Raw genomic sequence first — 24,525 nt, 5'->3', positions numbered from 1 at the left:
GCCAGGAACATAAACACAGATGGTGCAGGGAAGATGACATAGTCGGCGCCATCATCCCTTGATCTGCAGCATGCGGTGATACCACACACGGATATGTTCTCTTCTTCGTGGTAGAATCGGAGATGGTCTGTGTCATTGGGACCTACATCTCTTCTCTACACCCTATGCAATTTAGATGTATCAGAACTAAATGTCTTAACTCTTTATAATGATGATGTATAATTCATAAGCAGAAAGTCGGGATAAACTTGTCTAATAATCCTAATGATCTGTGCCAATGATTAACTCATTTCTGCTATACCTGAACATGCACGGTAGGTAATATTCTGTACGGTTATGCAATCTGCAGTGCTGCGTTTTTCTGCGCTGGACCTTTACAGCATCATGGCGGCAGTCTTAGACATAGACATCCATTTTCTATGTGCTCAGGCACTGCCTTAGCCCCGCTTCCCTACAGTCCTGTATGACGGAGAAAGGCTGTACACTGCTCAATGCCATCTTTCATTAGAAGCATTTCTCAGGGTTGGGGAATTTCGTCATGCTGTTATTTTAAAGGTCAATCACTACAATAGGCAAACCTGCTACTTATTTTACAGTTCAACAGCCCAGCAAGAAATTAAAAGACTATATTGTTCCTTGAAATTAACATATAGTCTCAAGGTCTCCTGGCAAATTAGTCTATTGTCATTCAAACCCATTGCTTTTTGGCAGGACCGGCCGACAATCTAATAGTGTGTGTGGGGGTCTCCCAACTCTCACCCGAAAGATGATTCACCAGTCCTGTCAGCAGCCCTCTCCTCTCTCCACATTGCAACAAGCGGGGTTATCGAAGAATCTATAACGGGATTTAGAATCCATATCGGGATTCTTTGATAACCCGACGCCGAACTTAAAACACAAGTTCGCTCAACACTAATGAAGACTTTTGGGACAATTTTTTCAATTGGTTTTTATTAGAAGTTTTCAGCAGTTTTTGTGGTGCATGTGCTTAAAAAACACTCTTTGAGAACCGTCACTAATGAGGAGTGTCAGCCGAAGTGAAGCCTTATCTCTGATCTCCTGACCTCATAAATCCTCATTATAGGTAAACTCTGGTAAAACTGATAAGCAAATGGCTTAAATCAGTGCTTATGAGGTCAGGAGATCAGAGGTATAAGGCTTCACTTGAGGGACAGAATGCAGATAGACTGATTTTTAAACACATGCATCAAAAAAACTGCTGACAATTTTTAATAAAGACTACATGAAAGAAAAAAAAAAAAAAAAAATGACTTTTAGCCCCAATGAGTAAAATACAGTCATAAAAAATGGCCAAAGGTATAAAACTGGACATCCTACTTTGCATATGAAAACCTATTTAGAAAAATATGGCAAACCTAAAAATCTACAGTTTGCCCCGTTAGCCACATATGAGTACCACTGCAGGTCATCCCTTTGAATAACCAAATAAATCCATTTGGGGACAGAAGCAGCACATTCAATGCAAACTCTGTGTTATGCCTAGTCCAGGCCTGAGGGGGGCGATGCATGACCTGCAGATTCAAATAACACTAAAGAGAGGATCCACGTGTCATGGCCCATACTGCTAGAAGTAGGCACAGCAGGGGTCAGCAACCTATGATACACTACCTTTTGTATAACTACAACTCCCAGAATGCTCCATTTACTTCTATTAGAGTACCAAGGGCAGAACATCAAGTGTGCATGCTGGGAGTTGTTGTGGTTGCCGATCCCTGCTCTACATATTGCACCTGTAGTCTTCCTATAAGTTAAACATTAAAGAGGTTGTGCAGGCAGTATATATTGATGACCTATCCTCAGGATAGCTCATTAATATCTGATCGGCAGGGGTCTGACACCTGGGCCCCCCGCCAATCAGCTGTTTGAAGGGGAGGTGGCGCTCTATGCAAGAGCTTCTTCCTCTTCATTACACTGCCCATCGTCATAGAAGTGCAGTGCAAGTACAAGTCCTCGCTCCATTCACTTGCACTGCCGATACACGGGAGACAACGTGTAGTGTAATGAAGAGAAAGCAGTTATTGCATGGAGCACCGCCTCCTCTTCAAACAGCTGATTGGCGGTGGGCCCAGGTGTCAGACCCCTGCCGATCGGATACTGATGAGCTATCCGGAGGACAGGTCATCAATGTATACTGCCTCCACAACCCCTTTAAGGCTGTTTCGAAGCTGCGTTAGAGAGGATTTCCCAATGTATCACTCCAGCCGACGCCATTCTGTAGGCATACAGTGGCATCTGTCGCCCTTAGGCTCTCATCTTACTGGATGCCTCTGTATAGAGGTGCACGGCAGACTGCACTACTGCATACAGCAGGAAATAAGGAATACGGGTGTAGACAGCCTGCCGGTGGCTCTGTCAGGTGAATGGGAGCCTATGGATACACTGGAGGTCTGTGCCAGGAGCTTACGGCAAATGGACACAGCAAAACGCAGTGTGAACGCAGTCTTATTTTACCATGATAGTTATTTTTATCCCATTGCATTTCCAAGAGATGCCGCCATACATACCTGCACATTTCACTCCCTGAGCAATCAGCCCCCACATGAAGTTGGCACAGTATTCACACCAATGAGGACCCCTGAATGTGTGTACCTGGAAAAATGCAGAATATAATTACAGTACAGAAAAGTTCTTTAAATGTCAAATCCTACATAATGTCCCTCAATAAACACAGCGGGCTGCAGACTAAAATCAGTTTCAAAGCTGTGCAGTGAAGGCTGGGAGTAAATTAAAGTGAAGTCTTTGTACGATCACAGTATAGGGGATCATTAGAAATGTCAGTAATAGTCCGGGTCAGGGAGCGGAGAGGGAGGCTGGCTGCAATGTAATATAGACTCATGTAATCAGAGCAAGAACGGCTGCTTACATTGTCCATTCACCCTCCCCCACTAGTGTATAGTCCCTGCTGGGACTGTGGGTGAAGACTGAATAATACCTGACATAAATTCACCGGGGCTTTTTTTTTTATATGTATGATGGCGCATTGGAAATCAAGCCATTACTCCAGCTAACACAGTGCAGCAGAAAATGTGATTATATGGTATATTTTCATTGCTGTCAGCCTCGTGCATCAACAATCAGCAGATTTTCAATCTCCTTGCTGCCAAAGGGAAAGTGAGTGCATTTATATTCATTGCCTTCCTAAAGCCTCTGGCTGTCGAAACCGAAAAAAAAAAGTGACATTCAAGCAGTGAACTCCACTCAATGGCTTCAGACACATGGAAAGTGGCATCCAGGTCGAATGATGCTGACAAAGTAAAATATCAAGATTGCACCGTGATAAGAACACGACTACAATCATTAGAAAGGACACAAACCAACAGTAAACCACGGTCTACATAATGAGCAAACCATAGACAGCCAGGATGACAGTGCCCACCCCTGCAGAGCCAGCATGGAGTAACAAGAGCTTGAGGGGCTCCTGTGTGTAGCTAAATTGTTATGTTGGAAAGTTGAAAAAATAATGTACAAAAAATAATAATTGGGCCACAAAATTTTTGGGATTACATGCCTAGAACAGCATTTCTTGTTTTAGACACCCTTTTTTTGGCTGTGTCCAATAAAGGGGGTATGGTGAAGCGGGAAAGGGGGCCTTAAGAGGAGACAATGTGTGTCAAAATTGCACTGCAAAGTTTTGGCGCAAAGTAAGCCAACTTAGGTAGGTGAGTGACAGCTTATAAAAACCTGTTTTTTGGGCTAATTGAGCCACAAGCAGGTTTAATAAGGGCAGTTTAGGATTCATGTTATTAGCACCGACATGGCCATATGTTTAGCTTATAGGGCACAAATCTGATGACAGAGTCCCTTTAAAGAGCATCTGTCAGCAGATCTGTACCTATGAAACTGGCTGACCTGTTACATGTGCGCTTGGCAGCTGAAGGCGTCTGTATTGGTCCCATGTTCATATGTGCCCGCATTGCTGAGGAAAAGGATGTTTTAATATATGCAAATGAGCCTCTAGGAGCAACAGGGGTGTTGTCATTACACCTAGAGGCTCTGCTCTCTCTGCAACTGCTGTGCCCTCTAAACTTTGATTGAGAGGACCTGGTAGTGAAGAGAACAAAGCCCGATTTAGTGCAGGGCAAGGGAGAGCATCGGAGCTCATGTCAGAGGGGATGAGTGGGGGAAGCAGGGGATAAGTCTGGGTTCTGGGACAACCCCTTTAAAAGTTTTTTTTACAAGATTTTTTTTTTTTTTACTGGTTACCTAACCTCTGAATAGGTCCATCAGTATCTGATTGGTGGGTGTCCGATCCTCACGACCCCTGACGACTAGCTGCCTTCTCGCAGTTCACCAAGCACAGCTCTGTGTATTGTACAGCGGATGTGCTTGGTATGACAGCTCAACCCCATTCACTTGAATGGGGCAGAGCTGCTCCTAGGCCACATGACACATGAAAGTGTCACCACTCGGCCTGGGAAAAGCAGTGAGAAGGCCGCGGCGCTACTGCTAACGCCGCTGCCTTCTCAAACAGCTGATTGGCGTGGGTTCCAGGTGTTGGACCGCCACCAATAAGATATTGATGACCTATCCAAAGGATCATCAGTAAAAAAAAAAAAAAAAAAAAAAAAAAAACCCCTTTAAAGGGAACCTGTCACCAGGATTTTGTGTATAGAGCTGAGGACATGGGTTGCTAGATGGCCGCTAGCACATCCGTAATACCCAGTCCCCATAGCTCTGTGTGCTTTTATTGTGTAAAAAAAACGATTTGATACATATGCAAATTAACCTGAGATGAGTCCTGTACGTGAGATGAGTCAGGGACAGGACTCATCTCAGGTTAATTTGCATATGTATCAAATCGTTTGTTTTTTTTACAGAATAAGAGCACACAGAGCTATGGGGACTGGGTATTGCGGATGTGCTAGCGGCCATCTAGCAACCCATGTCCTCAGCTCTATACACAAAATCCTGGTGACAGGTTCCCTTTAAACAAGAGGGGGAGGCACTGGGCACTGTTATGGTGGAGCAACCGAAGTGGGCCTGCCCACAGTCTACTAAAAACTTTATCTGTATAAAAATAAAAAGAATTTCTCCGCATTAGAGAACTGGATTTTGTCAAGAATGATATGGTTACGTTTTAACGCACCTACCCTACATGGCGTTATTCTTTGAAACTGATTTTGGGGGTGACAGACTCCCTTTAAGTGGCCCTCTTCTTGTATGTGCATAGCTTTTGCACAGGACTATGTCCCTATAGTTTTGTGTTCTGCCATACAGTGCGGTGTACAACATTGGAGGCATACAGAAGTACAGCACAGGCCCATAAGGTTGTATGGGTGAGGTAATACCACTTCCAGCATCTTGAAACTTGTAAGGAGTCGTAATGTGGCAATGTGCATGAAGCCAAAGGAATAGCGGAATAGATTTTACTTCCAACCCGACAGAAGAAAAGATCCCAAGTAATGATATTAATGCTGACTGGGAAATAAGACTGAAGCGTCCACTAGGCCTCTACAGATGCTTCATGGCACGGACTTTGCCTTAAAATTATTCTTCATCTGCGCAGAGCCTGGTAGAGGCATTGCATCCTTTCTGTCCCGCTTGCATTCATCACTGCAGTCCATATTGTACGCCATGTCAATGCATTGATTTCCACTTGGAACTCAATGTGAAGAGGCGATCATCTGGACGAGCTTTACATACAACTTAAACCAACAAAACAAAAATACTAAAAAAAAAAAAAGGGATTAAAACCAACCAGCACCAAATGTAGAAGACTGAGCAACGGGCAGGTCTCTAGATCTGTACATAACGAGGGTCTGCCATTGTACATGGAGACAGAAACATGGAGACAGAAACATGGAGACAGAAACATGGATTATGATAGCTGGACCATCAAGTGTCAGGCTCCAGTGGGGATCCAATATGCTCCATTCAATGGCAGCTGTGTCCTCCGTTTATTAATTCAGATGAAACGCTGTGGCCCATTTACTGTACGACGGACAGAAAAGACCCCAATCTGTCATTTGGCGTGTGACCAGGGACAGATTAGCATAGTTATTAATATGCCGTACACTCACAGATTATGTCAAGGCCCATTAGAATGTGAGAACCTCATTGTACATCGGGAGAAAATGTAATTTACATTACACTAAAGACAGTATCTGCCAGTGTCAACTCATTCAATAGACACTTGTAGGCGACTGAGGACACTTCATTAATCCCCGAGAAAAGCCAGACAAGAGCCCCAGACCATCTGGCAGATCTATGTGGAGCAGCATATGTTATACTAAATGACTGATCTGATTAAAAATGACTAAAAAAAAAATCATTAGAAAAAGAAAAATGATCAAGCCTGAGGAGAGTTCCTGGATAATTGCTCATTACAGCAAATCCGATTATTGATCAAGCTCTATAACATGTAATATATAATCTCACCTATAGATCAATGCATTTTCTACAGTCAGGTTGTAAATTCAATAGGCTGCGTCCACGGAAGCCCTCAGCTCTGCAAACACAACCATGACGTTCTCCTGTCACTTTAAGCTGGCCATACATTTTGGTTAACTGGTGGCCAAACACCTCTCTCCCACATACATGCTCACTCAGTTTAGCCAACTTTTATTTATGGGGAGAGATTGGGCATGTTGAAATCCAACTGACCGATCCTACTCTCCCATTAGGGGAGAGGCGAGACACCCTCACACATAATATACGGCAGGCCGGTCCTGCAGAAATTGGCAGGTTTGGTTGACATTATAACGTCTATGGCAGGCTTTAGGCTGATGAAGAGCACAAAGCCATATTTTTAAAGCTCAAGTCCTGTACAGGCACATGGCTCAGGTAGTTAAGAAGCCCCCGCACCTAGAAAATTCCTGGTGTTACCTTCTCGGGTTTTCTTGAGACTGATGGGCATGGACATTCTTGTGGCTTGGGCAATCAGATTGGTTTACTTACCACCAAAGTCTATAGTAGTTTAACTAGTTATTATATCTCGTCTATGTTTATAGTTATATTGTAGAGCTGAACTCGTATAGCTTTGTGTTGCATTATCATCACTTTCAGACAATGCAGTAGGTTTAGCTGCAGTGAAACCACAGATAACATGGTGCCAAAGTGTAAACTCCACTTCGTGCATGTGGATATGCCTATGAGATTGTATATGGATACCAAGACTCCAGCAATCCCAACAATGCTAAGCCATGAAGGAGGTCTCCATTAATACGCCCCCTGATTATGATTGTTTCTCTACAACCTATACTATTTTGTACATGCGTATAGTCTTCCAATGTAAAGGCTAGGATGGCAACACCTTATAAAATTAAAATTCAACAAGAACAGATAAAGATAGAATAGAAAAATATATGAAAGCAAACTAATATAAAATACAACAAAAGTAGAGAGAAAGGTCATGCTGAAAGTACAACCTCATGCGAAGTGATGTCTTACCTTGAAGTTGTGGACTTTCTCATACTTGGGAACCTGTTCGTTTTCCTTAAGTGTCGCTCTTCTTACGAGAGACGTTAGCTGTGAATAAGCAAACAGTTTCAGAGGTTGCCATAGTGTAGCAGAAGTCTTACGAGAGTTCAGCTTCATGCCCAGCGCAGCCGCCAACAGATTCTGCTGCTGGCTTTCCTGCTTTTTGGGATTCCAACCAGATTTCATGTGTTTTAGGTCGGACTGTGACTCTTTAGATGGCATTTTGAAGAAATGTAAAGGAAAAAAAAAAAATAATAGGAAAAAATTCTCTCTTGTATTAACAAAATAAATATAAAAATCTGCAAAAATACTCTATAGGAGAATAAATGATAAAAAAAATAAAAATAAGACTACAGTGTCTAAGGGCACATCCTGCCAATAGGCTTTAACAGAAAGTCAAGGCAAACGACAGCTTTTCTGGGGTCTTCTCGTGATCTTGAGACAGATGCTTATCAGGAATGAGTATAGGAAGTGTGCATTTAAAAGATGCCAAAGTCGCCTTGTTTCCATTTACGAATCAGATACAAAAATATATGCAAAAACACAATGTCCGTATGGATTCAACAGCCCAGGAGGTGAATTAGAAGTGCAGCTCAGGAGGATGCTCAGGGAGTCTGCAGATATCAGCTTAGTGAATGAGGGAAAGGCGGAGGGAGAAGGGGCTTAATAGTCACGCTGCTTTACACAGACCACAATAAGAGGACATCTAACCAATGAGACTGAGCAGCAGCCCTTATGTATTCATCTACTTAGAATCCCACCCCCGTTTCCCCCCTACGCAAGACTTTTTTTTTTTGATTGCTTAACCAGAACAGAGCTGAAGCACTTGGAAAATCTAACAAAAATATGGACTGGAGGAAGTGTCTGCCATGAAGGGTTAAGACGAAGGACACACAGAACAAGTCGCAGGGATGGTAGTGAGCAATGGATGAGTAATGCTTTCTTGTATTGTAAACCCTTGCTTGCTCTCCATCAATTCTATTTACAGCCATCACGGAAAATCCCAAGAAAAGGGACTAATTCTGGTAATGAAAACACAAAGAGCGATAACCTACGGCTTTTAACCTTGCAAACATCCCATGTTACTATTTAAAGCTGACGGCTTGAGTATGGTCAAGAGCGTCTGATCCAAAAGAAGCCCAAAATTATGCATAGTGCATCTTCGTATATAACATCCAAAGAGCGATCACGGAGGCAGCATGTCCGGTGAAAATCCCTTTATTGGGAACTGCTTACATGCAAAACGTGTTTACAGAAAGGTTGCTACGTTTCGGCTATCAAGGTGCTTGATAAAGGCTATGCTATAGCCGAAACGTAGCAACTTTTCTGTAAACACGTTTTGCATGTAAGCAGTTCCCAATAAAAGGGATTTTCACCGGACATGCTGCCTCCGTTATCGCTCATTGGATTGTATACGCAGGAGCCTCTGTGGATCTAGGGCTCCAGGTGGGCTGCTGCATTCCGGTGGACCGCAAGATCTGGCAAGTGCGACTCCCTATTGATGTATTGTATTCTTCGCATATAACACTAGGAAAAACAGGCAGTCTTGAAGCGGCTATTAAATCTGACTGCAGTTGTAAATTACCATATGCAACATAATGTATACACTCATGTATACAGTATGTAGTGTGCATGATGAAATTTCATGTACAATATAAAAATATATATTAATATTTATTGACTTTGAAAATTTGACACGGTCACTGATTAGCTGTGCCTTTTATCCATATGTTGCGTTTCAGATGTTTACCTGTGAAACATACTTCACATCGTCAGTTGGGCTGAGCCCCATTCAAAATATTACTGTCTTCTATATTGTGATATTGAAAATCTAAATAAAGATTTTTACAAAAAATAAATATATATTAACCTCTAATATATAAAATTGTTAAAGTGAACCTGTCGCCATGAAATGCAGTGCAGTCTACAAGCATCATGTTAATAGAGCAGGAGGAGCTGAGAAGATTGATATACAGTTTTGTAGGGAAAGATTCAGTTAAAAAAAACGTAAAATTTAAATCTTTGCTCTTTCTGGGCTGTCCTATCTGTGGACTGAGGGCAGCATGGTGCCTGGCAGTGCTGGGGTCATAGGTTCGAATCCGACCAAGGACAACATCTGCATGGAGTCTGTATGTTCTCCCCGTGTTTACGTGGGTTTCCTCCGGGTTCTTCAGTTTCCTCCGACACTCCAAAGACATCCTGATAGGGACCCATTGGGGACAGGTGGACGCTAATGTCTGTAAAGTGCTGTGGAATATAGTAGCGCTATATAAGTGCATAAACTAACTAAAATACCTGTGTCTATACACTCATACAGGGAAGACTGTCAATCACTGAAAGGACCGCCCACATGACTCCTGACAGAATCAGTAGACACTGTATCTAAATGAATTAGGTTCGACTGAATCTTTTCCCATAAAACTATATATCAATTCCGCTCAGCTCCTCCTGCTCTATAACCTGCTGCCTGCATATTGTACTGCGTTTTCATGGGTGAAGTTTCTCTTTAAGTTTGCCAAGAAGTGCAAGACATAAGAGAAATAATGATTAACCTGAATTGCAGCTAATGTCTGTATAAGGCAGCAATCTCCCCTCCGGTTCTGGTGCAGCTTGGGGCGCAGCTCTTATTACAAGTTTTTGAGATGACGCCAGAAGTGGATTTATGGGGAATGGGGAATATAAATGAAGGATTTGTACTTCTTCCTGCTTGATCCACTTCTGGCTTTTGGTCAAAAATCTACATTCTCAAACTGCATCGAAAACTTTGGCCCCGATTCATTAGGACCAGCGTCTGGTAGACCGGTCTTGAATGGGGCCTGCGCTGCTGGAGGAGCCATGTAATTTATGATGAGGCATAGGCCGTCTATACGCTGGAACGAAATCTACGGCTATGGCTCGGAGATGCTATAGATTTCAGTAATTATTTACGCCAGTTTCTCATGTAAATAACGATGAAAGAGTTGGAGCTGGACGGTCCTGCCCGCTTTATGTAAAATTGGCGAGGGTCATGTGAACTACTAATTGTCACTTGAAAAATCTTAATGGCATTGAAAAGTCACAAATCTGGTAGATTTGCAACTTTTCTATGATGAAAACAGGCATAGGCCATGTTTTCTGTTCTTATAATCAGTCAGAAAAAAATAAAAATAAGAAAAAGATCCTTTATTTTAAGCATCAGTTGTGCTCATTTTGCATCCATTTTGTCAGAGGTCTGTTATTTTAGATGAGACAAAACGTCCTGCATGCAACAGATGCTCAAAATAAAGGAAGACAAAACAGTGATGTGAACCCAGCCATGGGGGGAATAATGAATGTGTGCGATTCCAGCCTTACAGGACTCCTCTATGCAACATTACTACAACACATATAATTGACACAATGAGATGAAAAAAAGTTATAATATTGTAAGGGCAATCAGTACTTTCATTTCTTAAAGAGGTTTTCTGGGATTCTCTTACCTCAGGATAGGTCATCAGTATCTGATCAGTGGGGTCTGACACCCGGTGCCCCTGCGGATCAGCTGTTGGAGAAGGCAGCCGTGCTCCTGTGAGCCCCGCGGCCTTCTCTCTGCTTTTCCTAGGCTGTGTGACGACACGTTTATCGGTCACGTGGCCTAGCAGCAGCTCAGCCCAATTCAAGTGAATGAGGCTGAGCGCGATACCAAGCCCAGCCGCTATACCATGTACGGCGCTGTGCTTGGTAAGCTGCCAGAAGGCAGCGCGCTCACAGGATCACCGCTGCCTTCTCAAAACAACTGATCAGCGGGTGCCCCGGGTGTCGGATGCCCACCGATCAGATACTGATGACCTATCTGGAAGCATGAAAGCTGCAATATGAATGGTTGTTGTGGGCAACAAGGCCAGCTTTTCTGTTAGCATTGATAAAGGAGTATGTATATATACACATACATAAAATGTAGGTTGTATTGATGTGGAAATACTGAGCAGTTATTTTCATAAAAATGCTGCAAAGAACACAACATAACCCATACACTGCAACGCAGTGCTGTAAAACCAGGCTTAGGGCACTTTCACACTAGTGTCTTTCTTTTCCGGCGCTGAGTTCTGTCCTAGGGGCTCTATACGGGAAAATAACTGATCAGTTTTATCCCCATGCATTCTGAATGGAGAGCAATCCGTTCAGGATGCATCAGGATGTCTTCAGTTCAGTCATTTTGACTTTTCAGGACGGAGATAATACCGCAGCATGCTGCGGTTTTATCTCCAGCAAAAAAAAAAATAAATGAACACTTGCCTGAATGCCAGCATTTTTTCCCCATAGGAATGTATTAGTGCCGGATCTGGCATTTAAATTGCCGCATTGACGGATCCAGTATTCTGGTTCTGCGCATGCGCAGACCTTTGGGGATGCACGCAGGCCTACACCGCTATACATGGTTGCGGTGTATTGTTATTGATACCCTGGGTGCACCTTGCCACATGAGCCCTACTCATCTGATACTGCTTAATTTTGGGGGGATACTCTTATGGTCTGGAGCTCACTCTGTTTTTATACAATTTTTGTAACACTGCCGTGTTCCCATTACTGCTGCTTTTTTGTACTTTTTATTGATGTACTGTAAATGGATGTCTAATAAATGAATTTATTGATTATAATTATTTGTGTGGAAGCTTTTTGAGCATTTTAGGTGATATACGAATAACTCCATGCGAGATATTTATGATAATTACTTTTTTGGTGTTTTAGCGCTTCAGGGTAGGCAGTTGTCACTTTACAGAAGAGAAAATGGAAATGAGCCTCATTATTACACGTAGAAATCTATAATGAGTCTTATGGGAGCAGTAATTAGGGAAGTGAAACATGAAGAAGTGGAGGCACCAAATCCATACAAGGATCCTCTTCATCCAGCCATAATTCTATGTACATGTAGGGATTTTCTATACGGAAATCTGTCTGTATTCTGGGATTTTCAGGGTTCAGCATTTGCATTGGAGAATTAACAGTTTAAAAAACAATTGCACATCATCAAATCATAGCAAAGCGTTGCAGGTAACATCTGTATCCATCACGACACAGTATAGGAGGCTGCATGGAGGCGCGCGGACTCCCTGCAATATGATGGGTTTCCATGCTATTCTTCCTAAAGCTGACTGTGCAATATTCAACAGCTGTCGGCCAAACGACTGAGAGCTCTCTCTCCCGACTCTCCAGCCACATACACATTTAATTTGCCAAAAGGGGGCAAGGAGAAAGCCGCCACTAGAAGTATCTCCTAGGAGAATAAAAAGATCGGGCAAAAAGAATTCACTTCTCTCCCCTAACATCATCGGTCAGGGAAGGGCTGGGAGCTCCCCATACACATTATATAGGCTACTTTCACACCAGCGGTTTCCCTTTCCACTTTTGAGATCCGTCAATACCGGAGGAAAACGCTTCAGTTTTGTCCCCATTCACTGTAAATGGAGACAATAATGGACTGAATGGAAAGCACCAGAATGTATTCGGTTGCGTTCCTATCGCGGACAGAAAAACGCTGCAAGCATGGGGACGGATCCGTTTTCTCGGACACAAAAGAGAACGGTTTTAGTGCCGGATTAGTCATGGCTGTCTCAGGGATAATACAACCGGATCCGTTCATAACGATGCAGCCGGTTGTATTATCATGACGGAAGCGTGTTTTTTTTTTTGTTCTTGTTTTTTTGCGGATCCGCAAAAAACGCAGATATGAAAGTAGCCTTAGGCTATAGGCTGGAACCCTCTTCTTGGCGGGTCGGCCGACAATATACTAATGTGTATGGGGGCCTGAAATGTATCGATTCCAAGGGAGAATGGCCTTGTAACACAGCATCTGATGGAACATGAGAATGTTCTTCATGGTTTCATATAATTCCAGAGGTAGAGAAGAGCCTATACAGTATATCCGGAGCAATCATACTCTGGTCTATCCATTACAGCAAGGTCACTGAGGCCAATATATACTGGTAAAATTGATTACATTCTTTCACACTTGGTTTAGTAGTGCATCGGGTTTTGTCCGGCCGAATCCCGAATCGCACAGCTGAGTCAGGGCATACCATGCTTTTCTCCAAGGTCTCATGGATTCTCCCTTAATTATTACACAGAAATACAGTGAAGATCATTTGTAAATTTTAAGCATTTATAAAGCTTTCTAGCAAATAATTGGCTTGTGCTGCTAATCAATTAAGTGGGAAAATCAATAATTCAAAGCAATAACTAAACTCCTGCCAATTGCACGGCTTCATTGTCGGGAAATGGCACTGCTCCAAAGACGGCTCTCCCGGCAAGGCGTCCAGACGTTCCCCGTACAGCCGGCCAGATTAACTGGATGCAGACCAGCAGCAGTTAAAAGGATAAGATCTCTTGGCATGCTCCCTACAGAAACAAGGTCTGCTCTGATTTCGTGGACATGGTTAGTCATACTTCCTAACCCGCCCTCTATCCGTGCTAACAATCTTTGGGAAACGGCTGAGCGATTGCAGATCGTACAAAATAAGGACGTTCCTTCTTCCCATCAGAGTTCCTTTAAGATTCCATCGTCTTCATGTCTAGTACAGGTCTTCAAAACATATTACAAATCATTCTTCTGGCCTGTACACGCACGGAACAATGAGGACCTGAGATTGGAAGCCCCGGGAGAGGAAGTCTGATCTAATACTTTATACACCTGGACATTGTAGGGTTTCCTAAACGGTATTTTCCAACACAGCATGTTATATTGCTAAGACAACCCCACTCTGGGTAAAGCATAGAGCTTTCTACCTAAATGCTATTTTACAGAAATAAATGGTCTCATGAGTCACAAAAGAGATCACTCCAAAAACAGAATAATTCTATTTAAAAAAAAAAAAAGTTCTAAATAATGTCAAAATGGATAATAAAAATACTTTAAAAGGGGTTGTGTCATGAAACATATTCTACATTTTTCAAACCAGCAACCGGATCCGAATACTTTTGCAATAAAAAATGTAGTATAGCCAGTAAGCTATTCAATAAACTGTATTGGTATAGCGCCACCTGGTGTTTGTTCTTTTCCCTATTTTTTTTTCATCTCACTGAGCTAATCGAAAATGCTCAGTTTAAGGTACCTTCACACTTGCGTCAAAGTTCCGTCCTAGGGGCTCAATACCGGAAAAAAAAACCTGATCAGTTTTATCCTAATGCATACTCAAAGGAAAGCAATCCGTTCAGGATGCATCAGGATGTCTTCAGTTCAGTCCTTTTACGGTATTTGGACGGAGAAAAAAAAAAATGCAGCATGCTGCATTTTTCTCTCCGCCCAAAATACCTGAACACTTGCCGGAATGCCGAATTTGGCATTTTTTTTCCATTGGAATGTATTAGTGCATTAAAATTGCCACATTGACGGATCCGGTAAAAAAATTAATACCGGATCTGTTTTTTTTACGGATGACACCGTAGAGACGGATCCATCTACAAATGGTATCCGTTTGCATACAGATTGCCGGATACGGAACTGCCTGCCGGAATCTAGCAACGCAAGTGTGAAAGTAGCCTAAGGCCCCTTTCAGACGATCGAGTTCCACACTCCGGACTCGCAGCGTGAGTATGCAGCAGCTTCCGTCCTGTCCTCCTGAGCACTGCCAGGGTCGCATAGCTTTATATTGATTTATGATGCTATGTAACCCTTACAGTCCTTACAGCATTATGTCACTGTCATCCAATATATTCCAGAACTGTAAGGGTTACATACCATTATAAATCAATATAATGCTATGTGACCCCATCAGTGCTGGGAGGTCAGGACGGGAGCTGCTGCATACTCACACCGTGAGACTGGAGCGTGGAACTGGCTCGTCTGAAAGCGGCGTAAATCTTCAACTGCCACTAGCCATATGTTCTGATCTTACAGGGAGGCACTGCAGCAGAAAGGACATGTCCCCCTGATCTGCCAGGCTGAAGATTGTGTGAGCTTAATGGGGTTGTCCCACGAAAAACATTTAGTATTTTTCAAACCAGCACCTGAATATAAATAGCTTTTTAACTGCATGTAATTAAAAAATGTAGTATAGCCACTGAGGCCTCATGCACACGACCGTTGTGTGCATCCGTGGCCGTTGTGCCGTTTTCCGTTTTTTTTCGCGGACCCATTGACTTTCAATGGGTCCGTGGAAAAATCGGAAAATGCACCGTTTTGCAGCCGAGGCCGTGATCCGTGTATCCTGTCCGTCAAAAAAATATGACCTGTCCTATTTTTTTGACGGACAACGGTTCACGGACCCATTCAAGTCAAAGGGTCCGTGAAAGAACACGGATGCACACAAGATTGGCATCCGTGTCCGTGATCCGTGGCCGTAGGTTGCTTTCATACAGACGGATCCGAAGATCCGTCTGCATAAAAGCTTTTTCTGATCTAAGTTTTCACTTCGTGAAAACTCATTTCCGACAGTATATTCTAACACAGAAGCGTTCCCATGGTGATGCTGACGCTTCTAGTTAGAATACACTGCAAACTTTGTACAAGACTGCCCCCCTGCTGCGGCACCTAAAGGGGTTAATTGTACTATCATATTCCCCTGTAAGAGATCAGGGCTGCCAGGCAGCAGGGGGCAGACCCCCCCCCCCTCCCCAGTTTGAATATCGTTGGTGGCACAGTGTGCGCCCACCATCGCCCCCCCTCCCTCCCTCTATTGTAATAAATCGTTGGTGGCACAGTGTGCCCCCACCATCGCCCCCCCCTCCCTCTCTCTATTGTATTAAATCGTTGGTGGCACAGTGTGCCCCCACCATCGCCCCCCCTCCCTCCCTCTATTGTATTAAATCGTTGGTGGCACAGTGTGCCAACCACCATCGCCCCCCCCCTCCCTCTATAGCAGTAACATTGGTGGCAGTGTGCGGTCTCCCATTCCCCCCCCCATCATTGGTGGCAGCGGAGTTCCGATCGGAGTCCCAGTTTAATCGCTGGGGCTCCGATCGGTAACCATGGGCAACCAGGAAGCTACTGCAGCCCTGGTTGCCATGGTTACTTAGCAATAGTACAACAGTAGAAGATTCATACTTACCTGCTTGCTGCTGCGATGTCTGTGACCGGCCGGGAGCTCCTCCTACTGGTAAGTGACAGTTCTTTAGCAATGTGCCGCACAGACCTTTCACTTACCAGTAGGAGGAGCTCCCGGCCGGACACAGACATCGCAGCAGCAAGCAGGTAAGTATGAATCTTCTACAATTGTACTATTGCTAAGTAACCATGGCAACCAGGGCTGCAGTAGCCTCCTGGTTGCCATGGTTACCGATCGGAGCCCCAGCGATTAAACTGGGACTCCGATCGGAACTCCGCTGCCACCAATGATGGGGGGGGGGGGAATGGGAGACCGCACACTGCCACCAATGTTACTGCTATAGAGGGAGGGGGGGGGCGATGGTGGGCGCACACTGTGCCACCAACGATTTAATACAATAGAGGGAGGGAGGGGGGGGCGATGGTGGGTGCACACTGTGCCACCAACGATTTATTACAATAGAGGGAGGGAGGGGGGGCGATGGTGGGCGCACACTGTGCCACCAACGATTTAATACAATAGAGGGAGGGAGGGGGGCCGATGGTGGGCGCACACTGTGCCACCAACGATTTAATACAATAGAGGGAGGGAGGGGGGGCGATGGTGGGCGCACACTGTGCCACCAACGATTTATTACAATAGAGGGAGGGAGGGGGGGGGGGCGATGGTGGGCTCACACTGTGCCACCAACGATTTATTACAATAGAGGGAGGGAGGGGGGGGCGATGGTGGGCGCACACTGTGCCACCAACGATATTCAAACTGGGGAGGGGGGGGGGGCTGCCCCCTGCTGCCTGGCAGCCCTGATCTCTTACAGGGGAATATGATAGTACAATTAACCCCTTTAGGTGCCGCACCTGAAGGGGTTAATTGTGCTATCATATCCCCCTGTAAGAGATCGGGTGCTGCCAGGCAGCAGGGGGCAGTCTTGTACAAAGTTTGTAGTGTATTCTAACCTGAAGCGTCCCCATCACCATGGGAACGCCTCTGTGTTAGAATATACTGTCGGATCTGAGGTTCACGAAGTAGCTCATATCCGACAGTATATTCTAACATAGAGGCGTTCCCATGGTGATGGGGACGCTTCAAGTTAAAATATACCATCGGATTGGAGAAAACTCCAATCCGATGGTATAAAAGAACTCCAGACTTTACATTGAAAGTCAATGGGGACGGATCCGTTTGAAATGGCACCATATTGTGTCAACATCAAACGGATCCGTCCCCATTGACTTGCATTGTAATTCAGGACGGATCCGTTTAGCTCCGCACGGCCAGGCGGACACCAAAACGACTTTTTTTTCATGTCCGTGGATCCTCCAAAAATCAAGGAAGACCCACGGACGAAAAAACGGTCACGGATCACGGACCCACGGACCCCGTTTTTGCGGACCGTGAAAAAAACCTGTCGTGTGCATGAGGCCTTAGTCAATAAAATCTATCTGTATAGCGCCACCTACTGTTTCTTCTTTTTTCCTATTTCTCTGTCCACCTCAGTAATATCGCTATGGGGAACCCACATGCTCACCAGCCTAATCTTCTGTTAAGCTAGTTTCACACAGCAACAATCTGCCACGGATATAGTCATGGAAAATGGCTATTTTCCGTGGCGTAATCCGCAATCATAAAACCAACAGCAGCTTCCCAGTGACTTCAATGGGAAAAATGCACATGTGCACATGTGCACATGGTGGCGTTATTATCGGCCACCGATTTGCAATCCGTTTCAGAAGTGGCATGTTACATCTTCGAAGCCGATTTTAGCTGCATTACCCATTTAAGGGTCCTTTCACACTAGTGTTAGAGTTTTCCCGGTATTGAGTTCTGTCACAGGGGCTAAATACCGGAAAAAAACGCTTCAGTTTTATCCTAATGCATTCTGAATAGAGAACATTCCGTTCAGTATGCATCAGGATGTCTTCAGTTCAGTCACTCTTACGGTATGTGGCAGGAGAAAATACCGCAGCATGCTGCAGTATATTCTCCTGCCAAAATTCCGGAACACTTGCCAGAATGCCGTATCCGGCATTAATTTCAATTAAAATGTATTAATGCCGGAGCCGGTACCAATGCCGAATCCGTTTTTCCGGATGACACTGGAGAGACGGATCTGGTGTTTCAATGCATGTGTCAGCCGGAGCCGGATCCGCATCCGGAAACAAATGCTATCCGTTTCGGATTTCCGGATCCGGCAGGCAGTTCCGGCAAGTGTAAATAGTTAGCATTTTTGTGCATGTCTTTGGCAGCGGTTCTGATGGCAAAAATGCGCTGCTCACAGATGCAAATCAGCCTACTGACCTGCCACTGTTTTATTTATTTTTACACAGCAGATTTTTGCCACATTAATATAGGAGGGGAACTGCAGCAGAGAGGGCATGCCCACTGAGAAAGGACATGCCCCCAAAGCTGGCGGCTTGAAATATATATAGTAGAGCTATTGGAGAAATGAATGAGGAGATCTCGGGATCCATGTGAGGTACAGGGCTGGTTCACGGACTGTCATGTACTATATGATGTCTGTTATTTTTCACATTAATCAAAGGATAACCCCTTTAAATGCCAGGCTATTGATATACCTGCCATCAGGTGTAAATGTGTTTTCTGGAAATTAAATACTGATGACCTCTCCTAAGAAGAGGTCATCAATAGGGACTAGCGAACTTCTGTTTTAGTAGTTCACGTTTGGGTTACCTCAGAATTGGGTTATGGATCCCATGACCACGGATCATAACTTATCATGGATCCATAACGCAATTCTGCGGTAACCCGAACTTCTAAAACAGAAGTTTGCTCACCCCACCAATCAGCTGTTTAAAGGGTGCCAGACAAGCAATGTGGCCTCTCTTATGTGCTTGGTATCGCAGCTCAATCGCATTCACTTGAATGGGACTGAGCTGCAGAAAGGCCACATGACAAAGGGACGTGACATCACAGGTCTCACCCAAGTCCTGTGGCCTCTTCAATCGGCTGATCGTCAGGGGTTCAGGGAGTGGGACCCCTATCAATCAGATATTATTGACCTATCCTGAGGATAGTTTATCAATATTCAAGTCCCTGACAACCCCTTTAACAGAACGCAGGGGAACCTCTATTAGGTGCACATGTCCTATCTGTTCTGGATCTTTTAGTGAGATGGTTGGCTTCCCGCGCTGCATAAGTGTCACATGCTGTAAATGAACCATTTTTGTGCCTTGGTTCTGAATACTCTAATTCCATATACTGTCACGGCCTGTCACTGAAGAGACCCACCGATGTAAGGGGACTAAGGGGGCAATCTACGAATAGATATACGCCACTTTTGTGGTGTATATCTGGCGCATATGGTGTTGCACGCCATGTTGCAGCAGAATCTGCGACTTCTTCCTCGCTCACGCCACGTATAAAAAAAGTGGGTGTGGACGGGGCGGCAGGCCAGTATCATTCATCATTTTCTACGCCTGGTTTAGGTGTAGCAAATGGTCTAAATGTCAGACAGCAAGGAAGCTCTTACATTTAGAATCAGTGGTGGATACGCCGCCGAAGTGATGTAGGGGTGCTGGCCACCGCCACCTGCGCAGGGGCTTATTAAGACCGGCGTCTAAAATGACCCTAAATGTCCTTTTACATGGACTGATATATCAGGTAATAATCGGGACAGCTAAATGTTCCCAATAATTGACTAATTGTCAGTGGAGATCAGGGCTGCCTTTACATGCAGCAATCACCTTCGTTGAATGGGGACAAGCAATTGATACAGTAATCACTTGTCCCCATACAGAATCATTGTTCCCAGGCAGCCGGTCACAGTTTACACAGCACAATCTGCTGCACAGGAACAATGACATTTGGTGCCGGTATAATGACGAGATCACCCGAAAAGTCAGCCATGATAAATACATATAATGAACTCAAAACATTACGATGGTTCTTAAATTGTGGCTCAAGGATTAGCACTCTACCCCTGGGCTCAACCCCAACCATGGACAACGTCATTGAGTGTGTAGGTCCTCCCTATGTTACGGTGGGTTCTCTCCAGGTACCACCGCATTCTAAAAACATGCTGAAAGAGACTATCCAACCCCTAAAATGCCTCCCCTACTGCCCGGGCCCCTCACACCGATTGCACTTACCTTGCTCCCCGGCACTATCGTGCGAATAAAAAAAAACATCTAGTGACGGGGGGCAGCCAATAGCAGGCCACGACGCTAGGGAGGCTAGTCCCCATCGTGGCCTGCTATTGGCTGCTCCCCCCCGTCACCGGAGGTTTTCATCCGCGTAACTGGCAGAGGCTAGCAACAGAAGCAAAGCGGTTGCTGGGGAGCAAGGAAAGTACAATCAGTGTGAGGGGCCCAGGCAGTAGGGGAGGCATTTTAGGGGTTGAATAACCCCTTCAACTGGATTTCTATAAAACTGACCTAGTTTATTTTAGATAGGATAGATGGGCATCATTAAAGGGGTTCTGTAGTTTGGTCCGACCCTGGACTCCCGCCGATCAGCTGTTTGAGTAGGCAGCGGCGCTCCAGCAGCGCGGCGGCCTTCTCACTGTTTACCGCAGGGCCAGTGACGTCATGTCTAGTATTACTGGCCTGGTCGGGGCTAAATTCTGTTCACTTGAATGGAGCTTAGCCCCGCCCAGGCCATTGATACTAGTCGTGACGTCACTGGGCCAGCGGTAAACAGCGAGAAGGCCGCGGCGCTGCTGGAGCGCCACTGCCTTCTCAAACAGCTGATCGGCGGGGGTCCTGGGTGTCAGATCCCCGCCGGTCAGATGCTGATGATCTATCCAGAGGATAGATCATCAGTTAAAACAAACTGTAGAACCCCTTTAAGGATCGGGACTAAAATGAATAAAAACTATCTAAGTAATGTGCTAAGGAATAGGTTAATGCTACAAATGCAATAAGTTACCAGTAATAAAAACCTGTGGATTGATATTTCAACCCCCTGCCGTAGTAATCAGCGCTAACATGCAGACATTTTGACATTAAATCATTTGTAAACTAGATCCTTAGTTATCTGATAATATACTAAATTATGTTTTACACAAAAGAAGGTCAAAAGTGACAAAATTTGTCTAAATCTAAAATTACATAGGAAATTCCAATCTTTGCGCCTACAGTCAATCTTGAAAAAAACCTTCAGAATATTGCACAAGCAAAGAATGTATCTTATCAGAAAGGAAGAGAAATGAAATAAGGCTAAGACTTCGGGAAAGGGAGGGAGGTTTTTCCAAGACACTCAGATTGCGATGCCATTTTAATCCACGTTTCGCAAAAATGACTGATAATGATAAACAATAGCTGATAATAATCGACACTATAATAAGAAGAATTCCCTTCTCTGCACTACATGTCCTCACTGAGGCCATCAATCACTCGCTGAATGGCAAGGTAGGGGATCTAGTGAGTAACCCAGCCAGATCTGGAACACTTTGATGACCATGCAGGGTGTGTGCACGGACATACAGACTATGAGATGGTTGGCCACAATATGATTCTAGAGCCAGATGCAACTTGTGGGCCTCTTATTTCATGGCTTTTATCGCCATAACACCATGACCGGTACATTTCCTGTGGATGGCTGTATTCTAATGCTTAATAGATTCTGAATATTATCAGACAGTAGACCAGATTTACTAAAAATCTGTGCAATCTGTCTACAAAGTGGCACAGTTTTGGTGCAATCAGAGTTTCTACACTTCCAAGAAAGAGAACAATCTCACCAGTGCCACATATTGGAGGCGACTCCCTATGAGTCAAGAGCCAACTTTCCAACAAGCCTTGGGAAATAGCAAGGGAATATACCCAGGCCAGATATCCATCTGTAGACAGATGTTTCGGGGTGCTTGCCCCTCATCAGTAGGGGGTAAGATTCTGGCTGGCCGGGTGCGGCTTAGGCACGGTGCTGAATCTTCTTAAAGAGACCAGGTCTCTGTATGCAGAGTTACTGGCAATGCTCCATGGGAAACAACTTGCTAGACAAAGGGTGGGGTTTAGTGGGAAGAGGTGGAGTTTCACAAGAAAGGGGTGTGGCCTAAGATGCAATGTTTTGTGCTACAATTCTATTTCAAAGTAAGCCATCCAATAGTCTGTATAGAGCTAGTGCTCATTCACACGACCGTATGAATGGGTCTGCATCTGTTCCGGGGTTATGCAGACCCATTCATTTCAATGGCCGTTCCAAGGCCCCGCAAAAAAGATAGAGCATGTCCTATTCTTGTCCACAATTGCGAACAAGAATAGGCATTTATTTTTTTTATCAACCGGTGTGCGGTCTGCAAAAGACTACGGCTGTCTGAATGAGCCCTAAGGGTACTTCCACACTTGCGTTGTTTGATTCCGGCAGGCAGTTCCGTTGCCTGAACTGACTGCCTGATCAGGCAAACGGATGTCATTTTTTCTGACTGATCGGGCATTTTTCGGACTGATCAGGAAAAATGTATTGCAATACCGGATCAGTTTTTCCGGTGTAATCAGGCAAAACGGATCCGTTTTTTTTCTTCTCATCTTTAAAGGTCTGCGCATGCGCAGACCGGAAGGACGGATCCGGCATTCCGGTATTTTGAATGGCACCAATACATTCCTATGGAAAAAAAAAGCCGGATCCAGCATTCAGGCAAGTCTTCCGTTATTTTCGCCGGAGATAAAACCGTAGCATGCTATGGTTTTCTCTTTTGCCTGATCAGTCAAAATGACTGAACTGAAGACAACCTGAACGAATTGCTCTCCATTCAGAATGCATAGGGATATGCCTGATCAGTTCTTTTCCGGTATTGAGCCCCTGTGACGGAACTCTATGCCGGAAAAGAAAAACGCTAGTGTGAAAGTAGCCTTTTTAGACAGAAGTGTCTATCCCTGCATCCAACCTGAGCCCCTGTGATAAATTTGGCACAGGTCTAGACAGCCTGTCTAAGTTTTTGCAATTTATAGGATTAGGAAATCTTGGCCAGTGTGTTTTAAAGAGCTTAATATATCGCCCATTGTAAGGGCAGCATATTATGTCTACAGGTTCATACTCCTAGTATCTAATATGGCCCGTTTGACTCCTAGGAGCACCAGATCCATAGCCATGAATCTGGTGTAATTACGCCCCCTCAGGCAGGTGCAGGCTACTAACAGAACAGCAGCTATATTTTACTGCCCTTACATAGGGAGGGGTATAGTAAGTTGACAGATCCACAAATTAGAACTGGAGAGGTATATTGTTACAATAGCAGATAACCGGTTCCTAGGGAGCCATAAATATTTCATGTACGTAGATGTTTTAAAAATTCTGCTGGTTGCCACTGGAAAGACTTCGCTGACAGACATGTAACCTTAGTGGGGCACTGTGTGACTGGTCAACGATTACAACGGCTTTGTAGCAAATAAATAAAAGGCAAGAATGACAATAATAACAGAACGTCTCTTTACCGAAGAATCAAGTTCTGGAACAGTTCTCGGCATGCACGGGCTGGCGGTTCTTAAACAATGTGCAATTTCCACAGTTCTCACAGGTTATCTGGCTGTGCAGCAGTGTTGGGCTACTTTCACACTCGCGGAAGAGTAACCCGGCAAAACCTATGCCAACTGATGGCATTTGTAAGACTGATCAGGATCCTGATCAGTCTGAAAAATGCCTGATCAGTCTGAAAAATGCATTGAAATGCTGGATCCGGCTTTCCGTTGTGTCATCTGGAAAAACGTATCCGGCATTTATTTTTTTCACCTTACATTCCTAAGGAAAAAAATGCCGGCCTTCAGGCAAGTCTTCCGTTTTTTTTGGCCGGAGATAAAACCGTAGCATGCTGCGGTATTATCTCCATCCTGATCAGTCAAAAAGACATCCTGATGCATCCTGAACGGATTACTCTCCATCCAGAATGCATGGGGATAAAACTGATCAGTTATTTTCCAGTATTGAGCCCCTAGGACGGAACTCAGCGCCGGAAAAGAAAAACACTAGTGTGAAAGCACCCTTTACAGGCCAAGATGTTGCTTGAAAACAACTCTCCTCACACTTCACTTCTCTAACTTACCTAGGTACAAGCAACCAGAATCAGGGGTGTGCAATACTCTTTCCATTATGCAACCATTGGGCGCCCCCCCTGCACATCAGAGTTCTGCAC

General features: G+C 44.5%; 1 protein-coding gene across 1 annotated transcript in view; it reads right to left on the bottom strand.

Annotated features, from left to right (window-relative positions):
- The window catches only part of CHN1 (chimerin 1), a 109,720-nt gene that overhangs the window by 11,010 nt on the left and 74,185 nt on the right, over positions 1–24,525 (bottom strand). Inside the window, exons 8-9 of the mRNA XM_044303370.1 lie at positions 7,411–7,488; positions 2,526–2,610 (exon numbers count right to left, since the gene is read on the bottom strand). Of these exons, the coding sequence (XP_044159305.1) occupies positions 2,526–2,610; positions 7,411–7,488 (163 nt within the window). The remainder of the gene's footprint in view (positions 1–2,525; positions 2,611–7,410; positions 7,489–24,525) is intronic.

The sequence above is a fragment of the Bufo gargarizans genome, chromosome 8 (genome assembly GCF_014858855.1).
Source record: "Bufo gargarizans isolate SCDJY-AF-19 chromosome 8, ASM1485885v1, whole genome shotgun sequence".
Classification (NCBI taxonomy): domain Eukaryota; kingdom Metazoa; phylum Chordata; class Amphibia; order Anura; family Bufonidae; genus Bufo; species Bufo gargarizans.
The sequence above is the reverse complement of the archived record's forward strand: the minus strand, read 5'-3'. Positions and strand labels throughout refer to the sequence as shown.